The 22,937-nt window shown below is 47.7% G+C and overlaps 1 protein-coding gene across 6 annotated transcripts in view; it reads right to left on the reverse strand.

Moving 5' to 3' along the window:
- Positions 1–22,937, reverse strand: part of ATG9A (autophagy related 9A) — a 176,444-nt gene that overhangs the window by 79,952 nt on the left and 73,555 nt on the right. For 5 of the 6 annotated variants that reach the window (XM_063933823.1, XM_063933826.1, XM_063933822.1 and 2 more), the window contains one exon: positions 4,493–4,647. In XM_063933823.1, coding sequence (XP_063789893.1) covers positions 4,493–4,595 — 103 coding nt within the window. In that variant the 5' untranslated portion in view covers positions 4,596–4,647. Of the gene's footprint in view, positions 1–4,492; positions 4,648–22,937 lie in introns of those variants that run through there. The other variant, XM_063933827.1, reaches the window with a different exon arrangement.

Consider the following 22,937-nt stretch of genomic DNA (forward strand, 5'->3'; position numbering starts at 1 on the left):
TTTAGGGCCACACGTTACTTGTTAAGGGCAATGAAGGAGGTGTTACATATTTCTGATACTACAAGTACCACAAAAAAGGGTATTATGTGGGGTGTGGAAAAACTACCTATAGTTTTTCCTGAATCAGATAAATTAAATGAAGTGTGTGATGAGGCGCGGGGTTCCCCCGATAGAAAATTATTGGCGGTATACCCTTTCCCGCCAGAAGTTAGGGCGCGTTGGGAAACACCCCTTAGGGTGGATAAGGCGCTCACACGCTTATCAAAACAAGTGGCGGTACCGTCTCCAGATACGGCCGCCCTCAAGGAGCCAGCTGATAGGAGGCTGGAAAATATCCTAAAAAGTATATACACACATACTGGTGTTATACTGCGACCAGCGATCGCCTCAGCCTGGATGTGCAGCGCCGGGGTGGCTTGGTCGGATTCCCTGACTGAAAATATTGATACCCTTGACAGGGACAGTATTTTATTTACTATAGAGCATTTAAAGAATGCATTTCTATATATGCGAGATGCACAGAGGGATATTTGCACTCTGGCATCAAGAGTAAGTGCGATGTCCATATCTGCCAAAAGATGTTTATGGACACGACAGTGGTCAGGTGATGCAGATTCCAAACGGCACAAAGATGTATTGCCGTATAAAGGGGAGGAGTTATTTGGGGTCGGTCCATCGGACCTGGTGGCCACGGCAACTGCTGGGAAATCCACCGTTTTTACCCTAAGTCACATCTATGCAGAAAAAGACACCGTCTTTTCAGCCTCAGTCCTTTCGTCCCCATAAGCATATCTGCCCAGGGATAGAGGAAAGGGAAGAAGACTGCAGCAGGCAGCCCATTCCCAGGAACAGAAGCCTTCCACCGCTTCTGCCAAGTTCTCAGCATGACGCTGGAGCCGTACAGGACCCCTGGATCCTACAAGTAGTATCCCAGGGGTACAGATTGGAAAGTCGAGACGTTTCCCCTCGCAGGTTCCTGAAGTCTGCTTTACCAACGTCTCCCTCCGACAGGGAGGCAGTATTGGAAACAATTCACAAGCTGTATTCCCAGCAGGTGATAATCAAAGTACCCCTCCTACAACAAGGAAAGGGGTATTATTCCACACTATATTGTGGTACTGAAACCAGAAGGCTCGGTGAGACCTATTCTAAATCTGAAATATTTGAACACTTACAAAGGTTCAAATCAAGATGGAGTCACTCAGAGCAGTGATAGCGAACCAGGAAGAAGGGGACTATATGGTGTCCCGGGACATCAGGGATCCTTACCTCCATGTCCCAATTTGCCCTTCTCACCAAGGGTATCTCAGGTTTGTGGTACAGAACTGTCACTATCAGTTTCAGACGCTGCCGTTTGGATTGTCCACGGCACTCCGGGTCTTTACCAAGGTAATGCCCGAAATGATGATTCTTCTTCGAAGAAAATGGACGACCTCCTGATAAGAGCAAGGTCCAGAGAACAGTTGGAGGTCGGAGTAGCACTATCTCAAGTAGTTCTACGACAGCACGGGTGGATTCTAAATATTCCAAAACCGCAGTTGTTTCCGACGACACGTCTGCTGTTCCTAGGGATGATTCTGGACACAGTCCAGAAAAAGGTGTTTCTCCCGGAGGAGAAAGCCAGGGAGTTATCCGAGCTAGTCAGGAACCTCCTAAAACCAGGAAAAATGTCAGTGCATCATTGCACAAGAGTCCTGGGAAAAATGGTGGCTTATTACGAAGCGATTCCATTCGGCAGATTCCACGCAAGAACTTTTCAGTGGGATCTGTTGGACAAATGGTCCGGATCGCATCTTCAGATGCATCAGCGGATAACCCTATCTCCAAGGACAAGGGTGTCTCTCCTGTGGTGGTTACAGAGTGCTCATCTTCTAGAGGGCCGCAGATTCGGCATTCAGGATTGGATGCTGGTGACCACGGAGGCCAGCCTGAGAGGCTGGGGAGCAGTCACACAGGGAAAAAATTTCCAGGGAGTGTGATCAAGTCTGGAGACTTTTCTCCACATAAATATACTGGAACTAAGGGCAATTTATAATGCTCTAAGCTTAGCAAGACCTCTGCTTCAAGGTCAGCCGGTATTGATCCAGTGGGACAACATCACGGCAGTCGCCCACGTAAACAGACAGGGCGGCACAAGAAGCAGGAGGGCAATGGCAAAAACTGCAAGGATTTTTCGCTGGGCGGAAAATCATGTGATAGCACTGTCAGCAGTGTTCATTCCGGGAGTGGACAACTGGAGAGCAGACTTCCTCAGCAGGCACGACCTCCACCCGGGAGAGTGGGGACTTCATCGGGAAGTTTTCCACATGATTGTGAACCGTTGGGAAAGACCAAAGGTGTACATGATGGCGTCCCGCCTGAACAAAAAACTGGACAGGTATTGCGCCAGGTCAAGAGACTTTCAGGCAATAGCTGTGGACGTTCTGGTAACACCGTGGGCGTACCAGTCGGTGTATGTGTTTCCTCCTCTGCTTCTCATACCCAAGGTATTGAGAATTACAAGACGTAGAGGAGTAAGAACTATACTCGTGGCTCCGGATTGGCCAAGAAGGACTTGGTACCCGGAACTTCAAGAGATACTCACAGAGGACTCATGACCTCTGCCGCTAAGAAGGGACTTGCTTCAGCACGTACCATGTCTGTTCCAAGACTTACCGCGGCTGCGTTTGACGGCATGGCGGTTGAACGCCGGATCCTAAGGGAAAAAGGCATTCCGGAAGAGGTCTTTCCTACCCTGGTCAAAGCCAGGAAGGACGTGACCGCACAACATTATCACCACATGTGGCGAAAATATGTTGCGTGGTGTGAGGCCAGGAAGGCTCCACGAAGAAATTTCAACTCGGTCGATTCCTGCATTTCCTGCAAACAGGAGTGTCTATGGGCCTCAGATTGGGGTCCATTAAGGTTCAAATTTCGGCCCTGTCGATTTTCTTCCAGAAAGAATTGCCTTCAGTTCCTGAAGTCCAGAAGTTTGTCAAGGGAGTACTGCATATACAACCCCCTTTTGTGCCTCCAGTGGCACTGTGGGATCTCAACGTAGTGCTGGGATTCCTCAAATCACATTGGTTTAAACCGCTCAAATCTGTGGATTTGAAATATCTCACATGGAAAGTGACCATGATGTTGGCCCTGGCCTCGGCCAGGCGAGTGTCAGAATTGGCGGCTTTGTCTCACAAAAGCCCATATCTGATTGTCCATTCGGACAGGGCAGAGCTGCGGACTCGTCCCCAGTTTCTCCCTAAGGTGGTGTCAGCGTTTCACCTGAACCAGCTTATTGTGGTACCTGCGGCTACTAGGGACTTGGAGGACTCCAAGTTGCTAGATGTTGTCAGGGCCCTGAAAATATCGGTTTCCAGGACGGCTGGAGTCAGGAAAACTGACTTGCTGTTATCCTGTATGCACCCAACAAACTGGGTGCTCTTGCTTCTAAGCAGACGATTGCTAGTTGGATGTGTAGTACAATTCAGCTTGCACATTCTGTGGCAGGCCTGCCACAGCCAAAATATGTAAATGCCCATTCCACAAGGAAGGTGGGCTCATCCTGGGCGGCTGCCCGAGGGGTCTCGGCATTACAACTCTGCCGAGCAGCTACGTGGTCGGGGGGAGAACACGTTTGTAAAATTCTACAAATTTGATACCCTGGCTAAAGAGGACCTGGAGTTCTCTCATTCGGTGCTGCAGAGTCATCCGCACTCTCCCGCCCGTTTGGGAGCTTTGGTATAATCCCCATGGTCCTGACGGAGTCCCCAGCATCCACTAGGACGTTAGAGAAAATAAGATTTTACTTACCGATAAATCTATTTCTCGTAGTCCGTAGTGGATGCTGGGCGCCCATCCCAAGTGCGGATTGTCTGCAATACTTGTACATAGTTATTGGTACAAAAATCGGGTTATTATTGTTGTGAGCCATCTTTTCAGAGGCTCCGCTGTTATCATGCTGTTAACTGGGTTCAGATCACAGGTTGTACAGTGTGATTGGTGTGGCTGGTATGAGTCTTACCCGGGATTCAAAATCCTTCCTTATTGTGTACGCTCGTCCGGGCACAGTATCCTAACTGAGGCTTGGAGGAGGGTCATAGGGGGAGGAGCCAGTGCACACCACCTGATCCTAAAGCTTTTACTTTTGTGCCCTGTCTCCTGCGGCGCCGCTATTCCCCATGTCCTGACGGAGTCCCCAGCATCCACTACGGACTACGAGAAATAGATTTATCGGTAAGTAAAATCTTATTTTTATTTATATAGCGCTCTTTCTCCAATAGGACTCAAGGCGCATTTTAATAAATTTGTGTATTAAACAAAGTTTGTGTACATTGAGCCATCAGAAAACAAAGGTTTCACTATCTCACTGTCACTCAAACAATTCCCTATTTCGGAATATTCCGTATTTCAGAATATTTGGATATGGGATACTCAACCTGTAATAGTAAAAATAATATTTTGAGGGAGCTTATAACGAAGAGGGGCAATGGTAGATCTGGGAAGCGTTACTCACATTTACTTCCCTCAGGAACATGCACCAGCAGATCATCCTCCCCGAGCGGCGAGTCGGTATAAGAGGCCTCCAGCCTCTGGTACGGTGTGTCAAAGACAGCCATCTCTCCACAGCCTCACATCCAGATCTCAGCCTTCAAAGTGGAGGAAATTTTACTGCAGAAATAAGGGATAACAGCAATAAGACCTATGCAGAGGTCCATAGTAAATAAGTAATAAAAAAAAACAGTGCAGTTAAGAAGAAACCACTTGTACATTATATGGAGAGCTAATACAATTTTACATTATATGAAAAGACACAATATAGAATAAAAAAAATGAAAATATATGAAGTAAAGAGAAAGAAGAAAATAAGATTTTACTCACCGGTAAATCTATTTCTCGTAGTCCGTAGTGGATGCTGGGGACTCCGTAAGGACCATGGGGAATAGCGGTTCCGCAGGAGACTGGGCACAGCTAAGAAAGATTTAGGACTACCTGGTGTGCACTGGCTCCTCCCACTATGACCCTCCTCCAGACTTCAGTAAGGATACTGTGCCCGGAAGAGCTGACACAATAAGGAAGGATTTTGAATCCCGGGTAAGACTCATACCAGCCACACCAATCACACCGTATAACTCGTGATAATATACCCAGTTAACAGTATGAACACAACAGAGCCTCTCAAAAGATGGCTCAACAATAACCCTTGTAGTTAACAATAACTATATACAAGTATTGCAGACAGTCCGCACTTGGGACGAGCGCCCAGCATCCACTACGGACTACGAGAAATAGATTTACCGGTGAGTAAAATCTTATTTTCTCTGACGTCCTAGTGGATGCTGGGGACTCCGTAAGGACCATGGGGATTATACCAAAGCTCCCAAACGGGCGGGAGAGTGCAGATGACTCTGCAGCACCGAATGAGAGAACTCAAGGTCCTCCTCAGCCAGGGTATCAAATTTGTAGAAGTTTGCAAACGTGTTTGCCCCTGACCAAGTAGCAGCTCGGCAAAGTTGTAAAGCCGAGACCCCTCGGGCAGCCGCCCAAGAAGAGCCCACTTTCCTAGTGGAATGGGCTTTTACAGATTTAGGCTGCGGCAGGCCAGCCACAGAATGCGCAAGCTGAATTGTGCTACAAATCCAGCAAGCAATAGTCTGCTTTGAAGCAGGAGCACCCATCTTGTTTGGTGCATACAGGATAAATAGCGAGTCAGTCTTCCTGACTCCAGCCGTCCTGGAAACATACATTTTCAAGGCCCTGACTACGTCCAGTAACTTGGAGTCCTCCAAGTCCCTAGTAGCAGCAGGCACCACGATAGGTTGGTACAAGTGAAAAGCTGATACCACCTTAGGAAGAAACTGGGGACGAGTCCTCAATTCTGCCCTATCCATATGGAAAATCAAATAGGGGCTTTTACATGACAAAGCCGCCAATTCTGACACACGCCTTGCCGAAGCCAAGGCCAAAGGCATGACCACTTTCCACGTGAGATATTTTAAATCCACGGTTTTGAGTGGCTCAAACCAATGTGACTTTAGGAAACCCAACACCACGTTGAGGTCCCACGGTGCCACTGGAGGCACAAAAGGAGGCTGAATATGCAGCACTCCCTTGACAAATGTCTGAACTTCAGGCAGTGAAGCCAGTTCTTTTTGGAAGAAAATCGACAGAGCCGAAATCTGGACCTTAATGAAACCCAGTTTTAGGCCCATAGTCATCCCTGACTGTAGGAAGTGCAGAAATCGACCTAGCTGGAATTCCTCCGTTGGGGCCTTCCTGGCCTCACACCACGCAACATATTTTCGCCATATGCGGTGATAATGTTGTACGGTTACATCTTTTCTAGCTTTAATAAGCGTAGGAATGACTTCCTCCGGAATACCCTTTTCTTTTAGGATCCGGTGTTCAACCGCCATGCCGTTAAACGCAGCCACGGTAAGTCTTGGAACAGACAGGGCCCCTGCAGCAGCAGGTCCTGTCTGAGCGGCAGAGGCCATGGGTCCTCTGAGATTAATTCTTGAAGTTCCGGGTACCAAGACCTTCTTGGCCAATCTGGAACAATGAGAATAGTTCTTACTCCTCTTTTCTTTATTATCCTCAGTACCTTGGGTATGAGAGGAAGAGGAGGGCACACATAAACCGACCGGTACACCCACGGTGTCACTAGAGCGTCCATAGCTATCGCCTGAGGGTCTCTTGACCTGGCGCAATATTTTTCTAGCTTTTTGTTTAAGCGGGACGCCATCATGTCCACCTGTGGCTTTTCCCAACGGTTTACAATCAGTTGGAAGACTTCTGGATGAAGTCCCCACTCTCCCGGGTGGAGGTCGTGCCTGCTGAGGAAGTCTGCTTCCCAGTTGTCCACTCCCGGAATGAACACTGCTGACAGTGCTAACACGTGATTTTCCGCCCATCGGAGAATCCTTGTGGCTTCTGCCATCGCCGTCCTGCTTCTTGTGCCGCCCTGTCGATTTACATGGGCGACTGCCGTGATGTTGTCTGACTGGATCAGAACCGGCTGGTTTTGAAGCAGGGGCTTTGCTTGACTTAGGGCATTGTAAATGGCCCTCAGTTCCAGAACATTTATGTGTAGGGAAGTCTCCTGACTTGACCAAAGTCCTTGGAAGTTTCTTCCCCGTGTGACTGCACCCCAGCCCCGAAGGCTGGCATCTGTGGTCACCAGGACCCAGTCCTGTATGCCGAATCTGCGGCCCTCTCTGAGATGAGCACTCTGCAGCCACCACAGCAGAGACACCCTGGTCCTTGGAGACAGGGTTATCAACCGATGCATTTGAAGATGCGATCCGGACCATTGGTCCAACAGGTCCCACTGAAAGGTTCTGGCATGGAACCTGCCGAATGGAATCGCTTCGTAGGAAGCTACCATCTTTCCCAGGACTCGCGTGCAATGATGCACCGACACCTGTTTTGGTTTCAGGAGGCCTCTCACTAGAGATGACAGCTCCTTGGCTTTCTCCTCTGGGAGAAACACTTTTTTCTGGACTGTGTCCAGAATCATCCCCAGGAACAGTAGACGTGTCGCCGGAACCAGCTGAGACTTTGGAATATTCAGAATCCAACCGTGCTGGTGTAGCACCTCCTGAGATAATGCTACGCCGACCAACAACTGCTCTCTGGACCTCGCCCTTATCAGGAGATCGTCCAAGTATGGGATAATTAAAACTCCCTTTTTACGAAGGAGTATCATCATTTCGGCCATTACCTTGGTAAATACCCTCGGTGCCGTGGACAGGCCGAACGGCAACGTCTGGAATTGGTAATGACAATCCTGTACCACAAATCTGAGGTACTCCTGGTGAGGATGGTAAATGGGGACATGCAGGTAAGCATCCTTGATGTCCAGAGATACCATGTAATCTCCCTCTTCCAGGCTTGCAATAACCGCCCTGAGCGATTCCATCTTGAACTTGAATTTTCTTAAATATGTGTTCAAGGATTTCAAATTTAAAATGGGTCTCACCGAACCGTCCGGTTTCGGTACCACAAACATTGTGGAATAGTAACCCCGTCCTTGTTGAAGTAGGGGCACCTTGACAATCACCTGCTGGGAATACAGCTTGTGAATTGCCTCTAACACAGCCTCCCTTTCTGAAGGAGTCGTTGGTAAGGCAGATTTGAGGAAACGGCGGGGGGGGGGGGGGGGATGTCTCGAATTCCAGCCTGTACCCCTGAGATACCACTTGAAGGATCCAGGGATCTACCTGTGAGCGAGCCCACTGATTGCTGAAGTTTTTGAGACGGCCCCCCACCGTACCTGGCTCCGCCTGCTGAGCCCCAGCGTCATGCGGCGGACTTAGCAGAAGAAGCGGGGGAGGACTTTTGTTCCTGGGAAGTGGCTGTATGCTGCAGCTTTTTTCCCCTACCTCTGCCTCTGGGCAGAAAGGACGCGCCTCTACCCCGTCTGCTCTTTTGGGGGCGAAAGGACTGCACCTGATAATACGGTGCTCTCTTTGGTTGTAAGGGGACATGTGGCAAAAATGCTGACTTCCCAGCTGTTGCTGTGGACACTAAGTCTGAAAGACCATCCCCGAACAACTCCTCACCCTTATAAGGCAAAACTTCCATGTGCCTTTTCGAATCTGCATCACCTGTCCACTGCCGGGTCCATAACCCTCTCCTGGCACAAATGGACAGTGCACTTATTTTTGATGCCAGCCGGCAAATATCCCTCTGTGCATCTCTTATGTAAAAGACAGCGTCTTTAATATGCTCTACGTTTAGCAATATAGTGTCCCTGTCTAGGGTGTGTCAAAGTCAGAAAAATATCTCTATGCACACTGCCATATTTGCACCTCATACTGGTCCGTGCTGCGCATGCGTACGCTCTCCCGTACGTGCGCATACTCACAGTCGCGGGCACCCGCAGGCGCATGGTATGCGTATTTACGGTAGAGTTTATGCGATCGTAGCGTGCGACTCAATCATTACATATTTTCACTATATAATGTATTTTGTAGATCATGGTCCCTTTGATAGATTCTGCAAGTTTGGTTAATATAGAATGTTCATGAACAGAGAAATCCCTCTTTGTTTGATACGAAGGGTCAGACAGGAGTAATACAGTGGTGTTTAGTATCCATCGGAAGAATATTTAATTAGAAATATTCCGGTGTTGGTTTGAAGCAGATCAATCGCTCGTGCGAATAGTTATGGACATAAGAAGTTTATGTCCATTTACTATTATTTGTTCTTACTTAGTCATGCGGCGGGAAACCACCCACCTGAACAGTTGGAAACAGTCACAGCCCACCTGTATGAATCAACCTATGACCTTTTGTTATAATGCGAAGCCGAATTCCTGTGTCCAATGAACAATGAGATTGTAGGGACCATTGAATTGTATTGTGTGTGGAGCATAAATAAGACAAGCCTGTGGCATCCAGCACTCACTTCTCTTCAAACGGTTCTCATTGCTGATAATCGGGAGCTGGATGTCCAGAGGCGCTTGCGATCGTTTCCCCTTGTGCGTAAGTGTTTCTCCGCAATCATATTGTCTTGATGTTATTGTGAGCCATTCCTCTCTCTCTCTCTCTCTCTCTCTCTCTCTCTCTCTTCTATTTCTCCCGTATTTTTCCCTTAATTGTATTGTATTGTATTTCCTGTGTAGTTATCTGGTTAGTTAGTCTATGTTATATTGTAGTGTATGCTTTGTACTGTGATTCTTTTGCAAGTATAATAGTCATAATACATATAATAGGTTTTGGACCCTAAGCCCAGGTATCTGTGTATTTCTTATAGTGTTAAGTATTCCCTGAGCGTCGGTGACGCTCAAGCAGCTTTGTAGTTAATCAGGTTACACCAGGTTGCACTTACACTCTGTCACCACACTAAGGTTTACTGTATATTTCGTTGTTAAAGGTATAGATATAAAGGTTTAACGTTATAAGCGTCTGCACCGCTGGTGATCTCCTCGTGGTCCCGAGCGTCCGCTACGCTATAGCAAATCATTACGTTAGTCGGCAGCCAATAGCGTGCCTGCCTGTGATCTCTGGGCCGTAAGCGAACGTGACGCTTGAGCGTCTCGACTACGGTTGAGCGATCGTTACGCAACTTGCGTACCCTTACGGTACTTCTTACGTAGATAGCGTACAGTGTTCTTAGACCTCTTAAAGTGTTTTATATACGATAAATATTTAGCTTTATCAATTGCGGGCTCGTCCAGTCCTTCACATATCTGCACTAGGTAGATCAGCAGACATTATCCCTCAGCAAAGGGCGGGAGGTTGTATCCCTCGTAGTGCTGACGGGATAAGCGCCTGCTTCGCTTAGGTAAAGGGTGCTGAAGGAATCCGGGAACCGGAGGTAAGAGCAAAACGCTAGTGTCTTTTAAAACTGTTTATTTTTCTATCTTGCGTACACACGCACACATATATATCTGCATTCCTTTTTCATTTGTGTATTTTCGTATATCACTCTCCTGTCTGCCAGTTTTATAGTTGATAAAAGTGCTAAAAGAGATTTGCTGTTATTTCATAATTTAAGAATAGAGGTAATAAAGTTAAAATATAGACAAACACACAGTTTTGCCTGGGAGATAAGGCGAAGTCAGTGTGGTGTGTGGTAGATGATCAAGGATCATCTACATTGATAAAAGTATAAATTGTGTTACGGTGGATCTTTGCTTTGCGTGCACGTGTCCCTAACAAAGACTTGCGTACGCAATCCAAAGGCCGACGCACGCAGCGTATATTACGCAACGGAGCGTCCGGTTACGCCCACGTAGCTCAAGTCACGATAAGTTGATTTTTAACGCAAAGCGATAAATAACGCAAAGCGATAAATAACGCAAAGCGGTAAATAACGCGAGGCGAGAAATAACGCAAGTCTATTTTTGGGTGTCCGAAATTTAAATTAACAGATCCTGCTCCTAATTGGTAACACATCTGGTCTAAAGAAAAATTTCTGCGCAGAAATAGAAATAGAAACAAAAGTGTACATGTGATGAGTGAGTGTTTTTGTATTACATAAGTTTATATAACTTGGAGGTTGAACCAAAAGAAATCACCGAGTACTCGTGAGGAACATACGTGTAAGTGACATGCACGGTGGCTAGGGAGGCATCCTTAGTTAAACATACAATTTGAGCATTAGAGTATAGCGGACCAGGAGGTCGTATAAAACAAGACCAGGAGGTCAGACCAGGAGGTCGTATAGAACAAGACCAGGAGGTCATAGTAGACCAGCAGGTCCAGGTACAGTAAACAAGGAAGTCCGCTATACAGTCCACAGGCACAACACCGAAAAGGGTTGGTGCAACACCCATATAGGCCATACAAGCTCTCGCTGAAGGAATTCGCAGCCGCAATTTTCGATTCCATTGGTCTTTCCGTACATAAGCTTAGTTGCTTGTGTGCTGAACGATTGGACCGCACGTAATTGTGTACAGTAGTTAGTAATCTGACCTAGTACCATTAGAGTAAAGGGGTCACAAACGCTATTTGTACATTCTAACGTGATTTGTGTAATTTTTTATTTTTTCAAAAAGGGAAGTTCGCTGGTCACTCAGGAACTATCTGACAACCCCACCTTTACTGGAAAGGGTAGTGCTCTTCGGATCACACTCGCATTTTTCAAGTAAACAAAGGTTAATAGGTGCCCTGGGTCGAGTGCGCCAGCACCATATCGGTGTGATCAGGTCGCATTGGTCGGCGTGGGCGAGCGAGTAGGGTGCTCGGTAAACTTCACCGTCTGCCTATCGTGAATATTTTGGTTTTCTGTAAGGGTTCGCTGAAGACCCTGATATAGAGATCAGAGGTAGAGCAAGCAACACCTGCAGATTATGGGGGCCAGTTGTTCAGGAAGGGGGCGATCAACCTCGGTTCGGGTTGACTCTGTAAACCTACCAGTAGGATCGGCCAGATACGTAATGTGTGAGAAATATGGAAGTCACACAGAGGTTTTATGTGATGAATGGGAGAGAATGACGGTACATGACGGGGAGAAATTCCCAAGAATAGGTAGCTTCAGCCCAGAAGTGTTACAAAATTTAAGGAGGAGGATATGTCTCATAAAATCAGCAAAGAGACGAATCAAGCATTATGATTATTTGCAGTTGTGGCAACAGGAAGGTGAGATACAGAGAGGTTTGGCTCAGGCGGCGGGATCTGGGTCGGTCAGGAAACTGATAGCCACGGCCCCACCGCCACCATATATAGCGGGAGAGAAGTTGATTGCGGAGAAAAACGCACTAAGGTGTAACACACAATCACTTAGTAACCATGTAAATGTTAAAGATAATGTTGAACCATTAACCCATGCAAGTATTAACCCGTGCAAGTTGTACCCTGTTTTGAACTTTCCTCAGGAGTGTGATCAAGAAGACGATTCGGCAACAATTTCAGCGCTCTCTCTAGCGGCCACCATATCGGAAACCACAGTAGGAACTGCTCCACCCCCGAGATTAGTAACAAAGGCCCCTAGCGGAGGGATAGGTGTTATGCACACCAGTGCCAGCAGGAAAGTACTGGTGTCAGAACTGTTATGCACTCCAGTGTCTGCAGGAATGTACTGGTGTTTGAACTGTTATGCAAAACAGATGGACTCACAGACAAACTGGGGGATATGACATAACGTACACAGAAGGTGATAGGGTAACAAAATACACACAAAGTGAACAGAGAAGCCCAGAGGCTAAGGAACTGGGTATCTCCCTTGTATTAGAACTGCTAAGATGGAAAAAGCAAGATGTTGTGTTTTAATACGTAGAGAACCCGAAATGCTGTTGCTAAGGGCAACAGCAAAACCCTAAAGGGTTACCAACGGGTGTGGCAGTAAACTCCTTGGTCAGAGATGGAATGATAGACACAAGGAGAATCTCCACAATCCTAATTCTCACTTGCAGTGCACAGGTTTTAGCTTACTGCCACTAAACTGACCCCTGACACCTAGCACAGTGAGACAGGATTAGACAGGCAAGTCTTAGAATACAGCCGCAAACTTGCTAAGTTCACAGAGTAGTAACAGAACCCCAGCAAGCTAAACGACTGACTCCAGTCTTACTGCTAGGTCTGGATTGGCAGAGTGTAATACCAAATTCCCAGGCCTATTTGCAGTAAGCAACAAACAAATACAAAGCTACACAGTACTGGCTAACTTTCATGAACTGACTAACCAACAAAGATTCAGCAGCATCTGCTTACCCTGAAAAGAGGCCTTATAAAGCAGGTGCTGTCCACGCCCCACTCAGACCTCACAGAATGTGAGCACAAAAACCAGCACCGGATCCCCTGCCGTGCACAGAGCCTATAACCACTGCACAGCAAAAGACCCGAACCGGAGTATCAGCTGCGCTCAGGTTACTCCACTAGCACTTGTCTCCCGGTTGCCATGACAACGTGGCAGCACAGGGCAGGAGACCCTAACAGTACCCCCCCTCTGACGAGGGGTCAAAGAACCCCTACCACCGGGTTTATCGGAGAACTGCGAGAAGAAAGAGCGTATCAGTCTGGGGGCATGAAGATCACAACTGCGCACCCATGACCGCTCCTCCGGGCCATACCCCTTCCAGTGCACCAAAAATGACAGCCGACCCCGAACCACCTTGGAGTCAAGAATCCTTTCAACAACAAACTCCCTCTGGCCACGTATCAGAAGAGGGGAAGGTCTTCCACTGGAAGAAGGATTACTAATCGCCCGTTTTAAAAGGGAACAATGAAATGTTTTATTGATACCCAAAGAACGGGGCAGATCTAACTGAAATGCCACCGGATTGATAACCCTGGTGATCTTATAAGGGCCGATGAACCGGGGCCCTAACTTATGAGATGGCTGTCTCAACTTCAAATTCTTGGTAGACAACCAGACGAAGTCTCCTAATTTGAAGCTGCAGGGTCTTTTCCGCTTATCAAAAACCCTTTTGGTCACTAATGACACAGACACAAGGGCTTTCTTCACTTTCCGCCAAATACCTCTAAGGACCGAAACCACAGAGGAACCACCAGGCGTGGAGTCCAGGGGGTCAAAAGAATTGGCCTTAGGATGATGCCCATACACACAAAGGAAGGGAGAGATCCCTGTAGCCGAGTGAGCCGCGTTGTTATAGGCAAACTCCGCCATGGACAGATGAGCAACCCAGTCAGTCTGACACTTGGAGACATAACACCTGAGGAACTGCTCCAAGGACTGGTTCACCCTTTCAGTCTGCCCATTAGACTGCGGATGGTAGCCTGACGACAAGCTGACAGAAATCTGGAGATCGGAACAAAATGCCCTCCAGAATTTGGCCACAAACTGGGATCCGCGGTCAGAGACCACATCAAGTGGCAACCCGTGGAGACGCACAACATGCAGCATAAATAATTCAGACAGGCGTCTGGCTGATGGCAGCCCAACCAGTGGAACGAAGTGCGCCATCTTCGAAAACCTGTCAACGACAACCCAGATGGCTGTCATCCCCGAGGATTTGGGCAAGTCCACCACAAAATCCATTGAAATGTGGGTCCATGGCTTAGATGGGATAGAGAGTGGATGTAATGGGCCAACAGGAACCCCTCTAGGAGTCTTATTTCGGGCACAGATGTCACATGCCCGAACCCACTGATCCACATCCTTAGCCACCGAGGGCCACCACACCGCCCTAGATAGCAACTCCCGAGTTCTGGCAATACCCGGGTGACCTGCCGACTTCTTGGCATGGAATTCCAGGAACACTCGCTGTCTTAACCTAGGAGGCACAAACAAAAGACCTACCGGAAGGTCTGGAGGAGCCTGCTCCTGTGCTCTAAGGACTAATGATAAGAGGTCCTGGGTAATGCCCACTTTAATACATGATGGGGAAACAATGGGCAACGGCTCCTCGGTGGTCTCCTGGATTGGAGCAAAACTCCGCGAGAGCGCATCAGCCTTGATGTTTTTTGACCCAGGGCGATATGTTATCAAAAAATTAAAGCGAGCAAAAAACAAAGCCCATCGTGCCTGCCTGGCATTGAGACGCTTCGCTGACTCTAAATATGCCAGATTCTTATGGTCAGTGAGAATTGAGACCACAAACTTAGCCCCCTCAAGCCAGTGTCTCCACTCCTCGAGTGCATCCTTAATAGCCAACAATTCCCGGTTACCCACGTCATAATTCATCTCGGCAGGCGAAAATTTACGGGAAAAGTAAGCACAGGGATGAAGGCGATTATCAGACACTCCCATCTGGGAAAGCACTGCCCCAATACCCATCTCAGAGGCATCCACCTCCACCACAAAAGGACGCTCTGGATCTGGGTGTCGCAGCACCTTGGCCGAAACAAATGCCCTTTTGAGACGGGCAAAAGCCGCTTTAGCCTCACAAGACCAGTAAGCAACATCCGCCCCTTTCTTAGTGAGTGCCACCAAGGGCGCCACTATAGACGAAAATCCAGCGATAAATCGTCTATAAAAATTCGCAAAGCCCAGGAAACGCTGAAGCGCCTTCAAACTAGTGGGCTGCACCCAATCCAGGACTGCCTGTACCTTGGAACCCTCCATTTGGAAACCTTCTGGGGAGATAATATATCCTAGAAATGCGATTTGCTGAACTTCAAATTCGCACTTCTCCAGCTTCGCCCCAAGCCGGTGGTCTCTGAGTTTCTGGAGGACTAAGCGTACATGCTTCCGATGTTCCTCCAGGGAATGGGAGAAGATTAGGATGTCATCTAAGTATACAACTAAGAATCTATCCAAATATTCCCTGAGCACATCATTCATGAAATCCTGGAAGACTGCCGGGGCATTACAGAGCCCAAAAGGCATCACCAAATATTCATAATGCCCTGAGTGGGTATTAAAGGCAGTCTTCCATTCATCCCCCTCTCTTATTCGGATTAGATTGTACGCACCGCGTAGGTCAATCTTAGAAAAAATGGTGGCAGTACGAAGCTGGTCAAACAAGACCGAAATGAGAGGCAGTGGGTATGAGTTTTTAATCGTGATACGGTTCAATTCCCTGAAGTCGATGCAGGGTCGCAACGAACCGTCCTTTTTACCCACGAAGAAGAACCCCGACCCAACTGGAGACTGTGAAGGTCTGATAAATCCCTTAGCCAAGTTCTCCTGAATGTACTCTGCCATAGCCTGAGTCTCAGGACGTGACAGGGAGTACAACCTGCTCTTGGGAAGCTTAGCATTTGGCAACAAATCAATGGCACAGTCATAGGGGCGATGGGGAGGTAGTACCTCTGCAACTTTTTTGGAGAACACGTCCGCAAAATCTGCATAACACCCTGGCAATCCTGGCAAACTTAGCTGCGAGAGCCTGACTGGAAGGCTCAAGCAACTCCTGAAACAATCAGTACCCCAACTAAGAATCTCCCCAGAGACCCAGTCAAATTGAGGATTGTGGGCCCTTAACCAGGGTAACCCCAACACCAATGGGGCAAAAGTACAGACAGTCACATAAAAGGACAATTTTTCAGAGTGTGTGGCTCCAATAAACAAAGAAATCTGGCTAGTGCAAGAGGTAATTTTACCTTGGGATAATGGTTCCCCGTTTAACCCACAAATCTCAATTTCCGATGCCAAGGGTACTAAGGGAACAGAGTGTTTCAGGGCGAATTGGCGGTCCATAAAAACCCCGTCGGCCCCACTGTCCACAAAGGCCTCAGTCTTGACAGTTTGACCGAGGATCTTCAAGGTCACCGGAATGATAAAAGTCTTCTTGGGAAATTCTGACTTCTGGCCTGACAGGATATTTCCCATCACCCTCAGGCCCTGAAGTTTTCCGGCTTTTCTGGGCATGATACTACCACATGACCTTTATTCCCACAGTACAAACACAACCCCTGCTGTCTCCTCCGCGTCTTCTCACGCGAGGAGAGGCGGGTAGCCCCAATCTGCATAGGCTCCTCAGAAAATTCCTCAGAGTCTGAGGTTCCCTTGGGAAGGAAGGAAATCTCAGTCTCCCTTTCAAGCCTACGTTCTCTCAGCCGTCTATCCACCCGGATGGATAACTGCATGAGCTGATCCAAGCTATCAGGCAAGGGATATTGTACCAGTTGGTCCTTTATCTGGTTAGAAAGACCTCTTCGGTACTGGTGTCTCAGGGCTGGGTCATTCCACTGGGTATCATGGGCCAACCTCCGAAACTCCGTACAGTAAACCTCAACTGGCCTTCGCCCTTGCTTAAGGATCGAAATCTGAGCCTCGGCTGAGGCCGTCTTGTCAGGGTCATCATACAACATGCCCAGTGCCGTAAAAAAAGCATCAACACTTTTAAGCGACGGACAGTCAGGCTGCAACCCATATGCCCAGACCTGTGGGTCTCCTTGTAGCAAGGAAATCACTATGCCCACCCGCTGAATCTCCGACCCAGAAGACTGAGGCCTAAGCCGGAAGTATAGCTTGCAGCTCTCCTTGAAACAAAAGAACTGCGAGCGATCTCCAGAAAAACGATCCGGGAGATTTACTTTCGGCTCCTTAACCCCTGCAGGTGCTGCTGCTGCGGTAGCTCCGCCAGCAGCCTGGGAGGTGTGCATTTTAATGGACAAATCATTAAATTGTCGAGTCAGGACCTGCACCTTATCGACCACCTGTTGCAACGTATTTTGAGGGGTATGCTCCATATTCCCACAAAATTTCAACAGGAGTATTAGGCTGCTGAATATGTTATGCACACCAGTGCCAGCAGGAAAGTACTGGTGTCAGAACTGTTATGCACTCCAGTGTCTGCAGGAATGTACTGGTGTTTGAACTGTTATGCAAAACAGATGGACTCACAGACAAACTGGGGGATATGACATAACGTACACAGAAGGTGATAGGGTAACAAAATACACACAAAGTGAACAGAGAAGCCCAGAGGCTAAGGAACTGGGTATCTCCCTTGTATTAGAACTGCTAAGATGGAAAAAGCAAGATGTGTTTTAATACGTAGAGAACCCGAAATGCTGTTGCTAAGGGCAACAGCAAAACCCTAAAGGGTTACCAACGGGTGTGGCAGTAAACTCCTTGGTCAGAGATGGAATGATAGACACAAGGAGAATCTCCACAATCCTAATTCTCACTTGCAGTGCACAGGTTTTAGCTTACTGCCACTAAACTGACCCCTGACACCTAGCACAGTGAGACAGGATTAGACAGGCAAGTCTTAGAATACAGCCGCAAACTTGCTAAGTTCACAGAGTAGTAACAGAACCCCAGCAAGCTAAACGACTGACTCCAGTCTTACTGCTAGGTCTGGATTGGCAGAGTGTAATACCAAATTCCCAGGCCTATTTGCAGTAAGCAACAAACAAATACAAAGCTACACAGTACTGGCTAACTTTCATGAACTGACTAACCAACAAAGATTCAGCAGCATCTGCTTACCCTGAAAAGAGGCCTTATAAAGCAGGTGCTGTCCACGCCCCACTCAGACCTCACAGAATGTGAGCACAAAAACCAGCACCGGATCCCCTGCCGTGCACAGAGCCTATAACCACTGCACAGCAAAAGACCCGAACCGGAGTATCAGCTGCGCTCAGGTTACTCCACTAGCACTTGTCTCCCGGTTGCCATGACAACGTGGCAGCACAGGGCAGGAGACCCTAACAATAGGTGAGGTCGTGTCAACGGGTAAGTACGGCACCATACATTATGCTGAAACAATTTCACCACAGGCTGTAGAATCTACACAGAATGAGGTTGTTAGAGTAAATCCTGTTAAGGTAATAGTAGTTCCCAATGGGAAAACAGACACGTCAGGAGCCACACCCGTTAGGAACATTGCCATGTATTGCCCGTTTACCCGAATGGAATTGAGGACCATAGTGTCTGAATTCCCTGACCCTAGAAAAGATTTAGTTGCTAGCCAAAAATACATCAGGGACCTAGGAAACACTTTAGAGCCCAATAATAAAGATTGGCAGATATTGCTAAGAGCTTGTTTACCCTCCAATGTCGACGCAGCTCAATTCTTAGTTGACTGTGGATTAGATCAGGATGTACCTCTTACAGATGTGTACAACAAAGATAACGTAAAAAGGATAAATTTACAGTTAAAGGAGTATTTCCCAGCCGTTGTTAAATGGAACAAAATATTCTCCATTAAACAAAAGGAGTCAGAAACGGCAGCAGAATATTTTCACCGGGCACTATTAGAAATGGCAAAGTACACTGGTATAGAGGACATTAAGACCAATGCAAACCATCAAGAAGTAGCAGTATCTGTACTAATGGATGGTTTAAAAGAGTCATTGAAGACTAGGGTACAGACCACGCAACCATGTTGGCGAGGTCTGTCAGTGGCCACTTTGAGAGAGGCTGCTATTGATCACGACCGGAACATCACCAGACACAGGGAGTCACAAGGTGATAAGTTAATGTCAGTAAGTATACAGGCCCTGACCACAAAGCAGCCTGTGGTAATATCACCAAACCCTGTGGGTAAGTCAACTGTGGTAACATGTTATTTTTGTCACAAACAGGGACACTTTGCACGAGACTGTAGATCAAGAAATCGACAAAAGTCTTACCAACCCCCTAGACAACGACACGACACACGACATTGGGATCAGGGTCCACAGAGACGGAGTTATGAGCCACATACAGGGGAAACAAAAAGATATCCCCCGAACAGAGACTGGCATGCCTCTGGTAGTTCCCAGCTATCTCCCTCACAAGTAGTTGCTGCCAGCGGGATTCAGGGAGGTCACCATACCCAATAGGGGTGTGGCCATACCTGTAATCTGCAGCCAGTAAAATTGATTGCAAGCCTTGGAAGTGAACCCGAAATTGCAATTAATGTAGCTGGTAAATCATTAAACTTTCTTGTAGACACAGGGGCGGCCAAGTCAGTGATAAATTCGACAGTGGGCATGAGAACCACTGGTAGGACAATTCCAGCCATGGGAGTAACAGGAGTAGTCCAGCACTACCCTGTTAGCAAACCAGCCGAGATTACAATAGGGCCTTTGCATACCAAGCATTCCTTTTTGCTGGCTGCATCGGCACCAACTAATCTCCTGGGAAGAGACTTACTGTGTAAAATGGGGTGCGTCATTTATTGTACTCCTGAAGGTGTATTCTTGGACATACCTGAGAATCACGCTCAGGAAGGGCGAGACATGTTAGACTCCCCATCAAAATTAATGTCGCATACCATTATGACAAATAGGAATCCATCCCAAGTAGAAGAGATGACATCTCAGATACCAGAGTCACTTTGGACAAAAGACGGACAGGACACTGGATTAATGGCAAACGTAGCTCCAGTAGTTGTACAAGTAAAAGATGGTAGGATAGCTCCAAAAATCCCACAGTACCCTCTGAAGCCAGAGGTGGAGTTAGGAGTTTACCCAGTAATAGAGCGCTTGCTACAACAGGGCATTCTGGTAAGAACGTCCAGCACTGCCAATAGTCCCATCTTCCCTGTTAAAAAGAGTGGGGGGAGGGGTTACAGACTAGTGCAGGATCTAAGGGGGATTAACAAAATAGTTGAGAGTCAGTTCCCCGTAGTGCCAAATCCAGCTGTCATCCTAATGCAAATCCCTCCCACTGCCAAATTTTTCACTGTCATTGACCTCTGCTCCGCTTTCTTTTCGGTACCTCTGCACCCTGACAGCCAATATTTATTCGCATTCACATACAGAGGAGTCCAATACACGTGGACTCGATTACCCCAAGGTTTCATAGATAGCCCAAGTATATTTTCTCAGGCTTTGCATGATTGTTTACAGTCTTTCCAACCAGTGAGTGGATCAGTATTAATACAGTACGTGGACGATCTACTACTGTGTTCAGATTCATTGGAAGCATCCCTGAAGGATACGAAACAGCTCCTGTTTCATCTTTCAGACACAGGACACAAGGTTTCCAAAGACAAGTTGCAATTATGCCAAACTAAGGTAAAATATTTGGGACACTGTTTAACACAAGGACTGAGACACCTGACCGCTGATAGAATCCAAGCAATTAGAGACATGACTCTGCCACAAACCCAGCAACAGATCAGAACGTTTTTAGGAATGTGTGGGTATTGCCGTAATTGGATCCCAGGGTTTTCCATTTTAGCGTTACCTTTGCAGGAAATGGTCTCCTCAAACAAACCTGATAGGATTTCGCATACAGACGAGTCCGAAACAGCATTTGAGAGACTTAAACAGTGCCTAACGCAGGCACCAGCACTAGGTATGCCAGACTATGGGAAACCCTTTGAACTATACGGAACAGAAAGTGCTGGTTGCGCGGCAGGCGTACTAACCCAAAAGCACGGTGATGCCAGCAGGCCAGTTGCATACTACAGCGCTCAGCTAGACACGGTAGCGCGATCCCTCCCCACATGCTTGCGAAGCGTTGCTGCGATAGCATTGCTAGTGACAAAAAGCGAAGATGTCGTGCTAGGCCACAACCTCACAATCCATACGCCACATGCAGTGTCAGCCTTATTGAATTCTGCCCAAACCAGACACGTATCATCAGCGAGGTTTACAAGATGGGAATTGGCCCTAATGGCCCCCGTAAACATCACCATAAGGAGATGCAGTGCATTAAATCCTGCAACATATCTCCCAGGTGTGCCTGGTCAGGCACAAAGGGTGGAAGGTGAGAGTGATGGGGAAGGAGGATTTAATACAAAGGAAGATACACATGATTGTATGGAATATTTGACCCAAAATTTTACCGCAAGGCCTGACATCAGTGACAACCCACTGGAAGATGCAGAACTCACGTTCTACACGGACGGTAGTTGTCATAGACAGTCAGACTCGGGAGACTTGTGTACTGGATACGCAGTCGTAGATGACCAAGACACCATAGAAGCGGAACCGCTAGGCCCACCTCACTCAGCCCAGGTTGCTGAACTGGTCGCCCTAACCAGAGCATGTGAATTGGCTAAGGGTAAGTCAGCCAATATCTACACCGATTCTAGATACGCCTTCGGGGTAGTTCATGATTTCGGAGCCCTATGGCGCCTCAGAAATTTCATGACGGCAGCTGGTACACCGGTAGCGCATGCAGCTCACATAAAAAGGCTTCTAACAGCGATACAGGAACCCGACAGAGTGGCTGTTATCAAATGTAAAGCACATACCAAGTGATACTGGGTCCTGGCTATATGTAACAGCCGAGCAGACGAAGCTGCTAAGTTAGCAGCTGCTACCCCCAGACAGACAGACACAACACAACTGATGGTATTTAATACCATCAACACACAAAAGTTGTGTGAAATGCAGAATTTGTGTTCCACACAGGAAAAGGCAGTCTGGAAGGCAAAGGGATATGGCCAGGAGTCCTCAGGACTCTGGACGGATGGACATGGTAAACCAGTGGCCCCCAGAGCATATCTTCCATGTCTGGCTGAAGCAGCTCACGGGCTGACTCATCTAGGCAAGGAAGGGATGTGCAAATTGGTAAGAGCATATTGGTGCGCCCCAGGATTCTCCTCTCATGCGAGTAAAAGAACAATGTCATGCCTTACCTGTTTGAGAAAGAATATTGGAAAGGCAATACCTACAGAACCATCCCATATCCCACCTGCCGGCGGCCCTTTCCAGGTAATACAAATTGACTTTATACAATTACCCCCTTGTCGGAATTTGAAATATGTACTTGTCTGTATAGATGTTTTCTCAAATTGGGTCGAAGCATTTCCTGCGGCTACAAATACCGCTATGTTTACTGCTAAGAAAATTGTGCAGGAATTTGTATGTAGATATGGTATCCCTAGAATTATCGAAAGTGATAGGGGTACCCATTTTACAGGTGATGTCTTTCAAGGAATGTGTAAATTGATGGGAATTGATAGCAAGCTGCATACTCCATACCGTCCACAGGCTGTCAGGAATCGACTTACCAGGCTGACATCCGTCCGCCGCTGCGGACTCCGTCCTGGCTCCCTGCGGTCACCTGTCACCTATGCCCCTGTCATGGGACATCATCAAGGGCCTGGGAACACTCCTGAGACAGCGGGCGTGTAGCGCGCCGCGTCCCCGCTAGGCCGCAGCGTGGGCGCCGCCATGACAGTCTGCAAACAGCCAGTATGCTGCGGCCAATCCGGT

The sequence above is a fragment of the Pseudophryne corroboree genome, chromosome 7, assembly GCF_028390025.1.
Source record: "Pseudophryne corroboree isolate aPseCor3 chromosome 7, aPseCor3.hap2, whole genome shotgun sequence".
Classification (NCBI taxonomy): Eukaryota; Metazoa; Chordata; class Amphibia; order Anura; family Myobatrachidae; genus Pseudophryne; species Pseudophryne corroboree.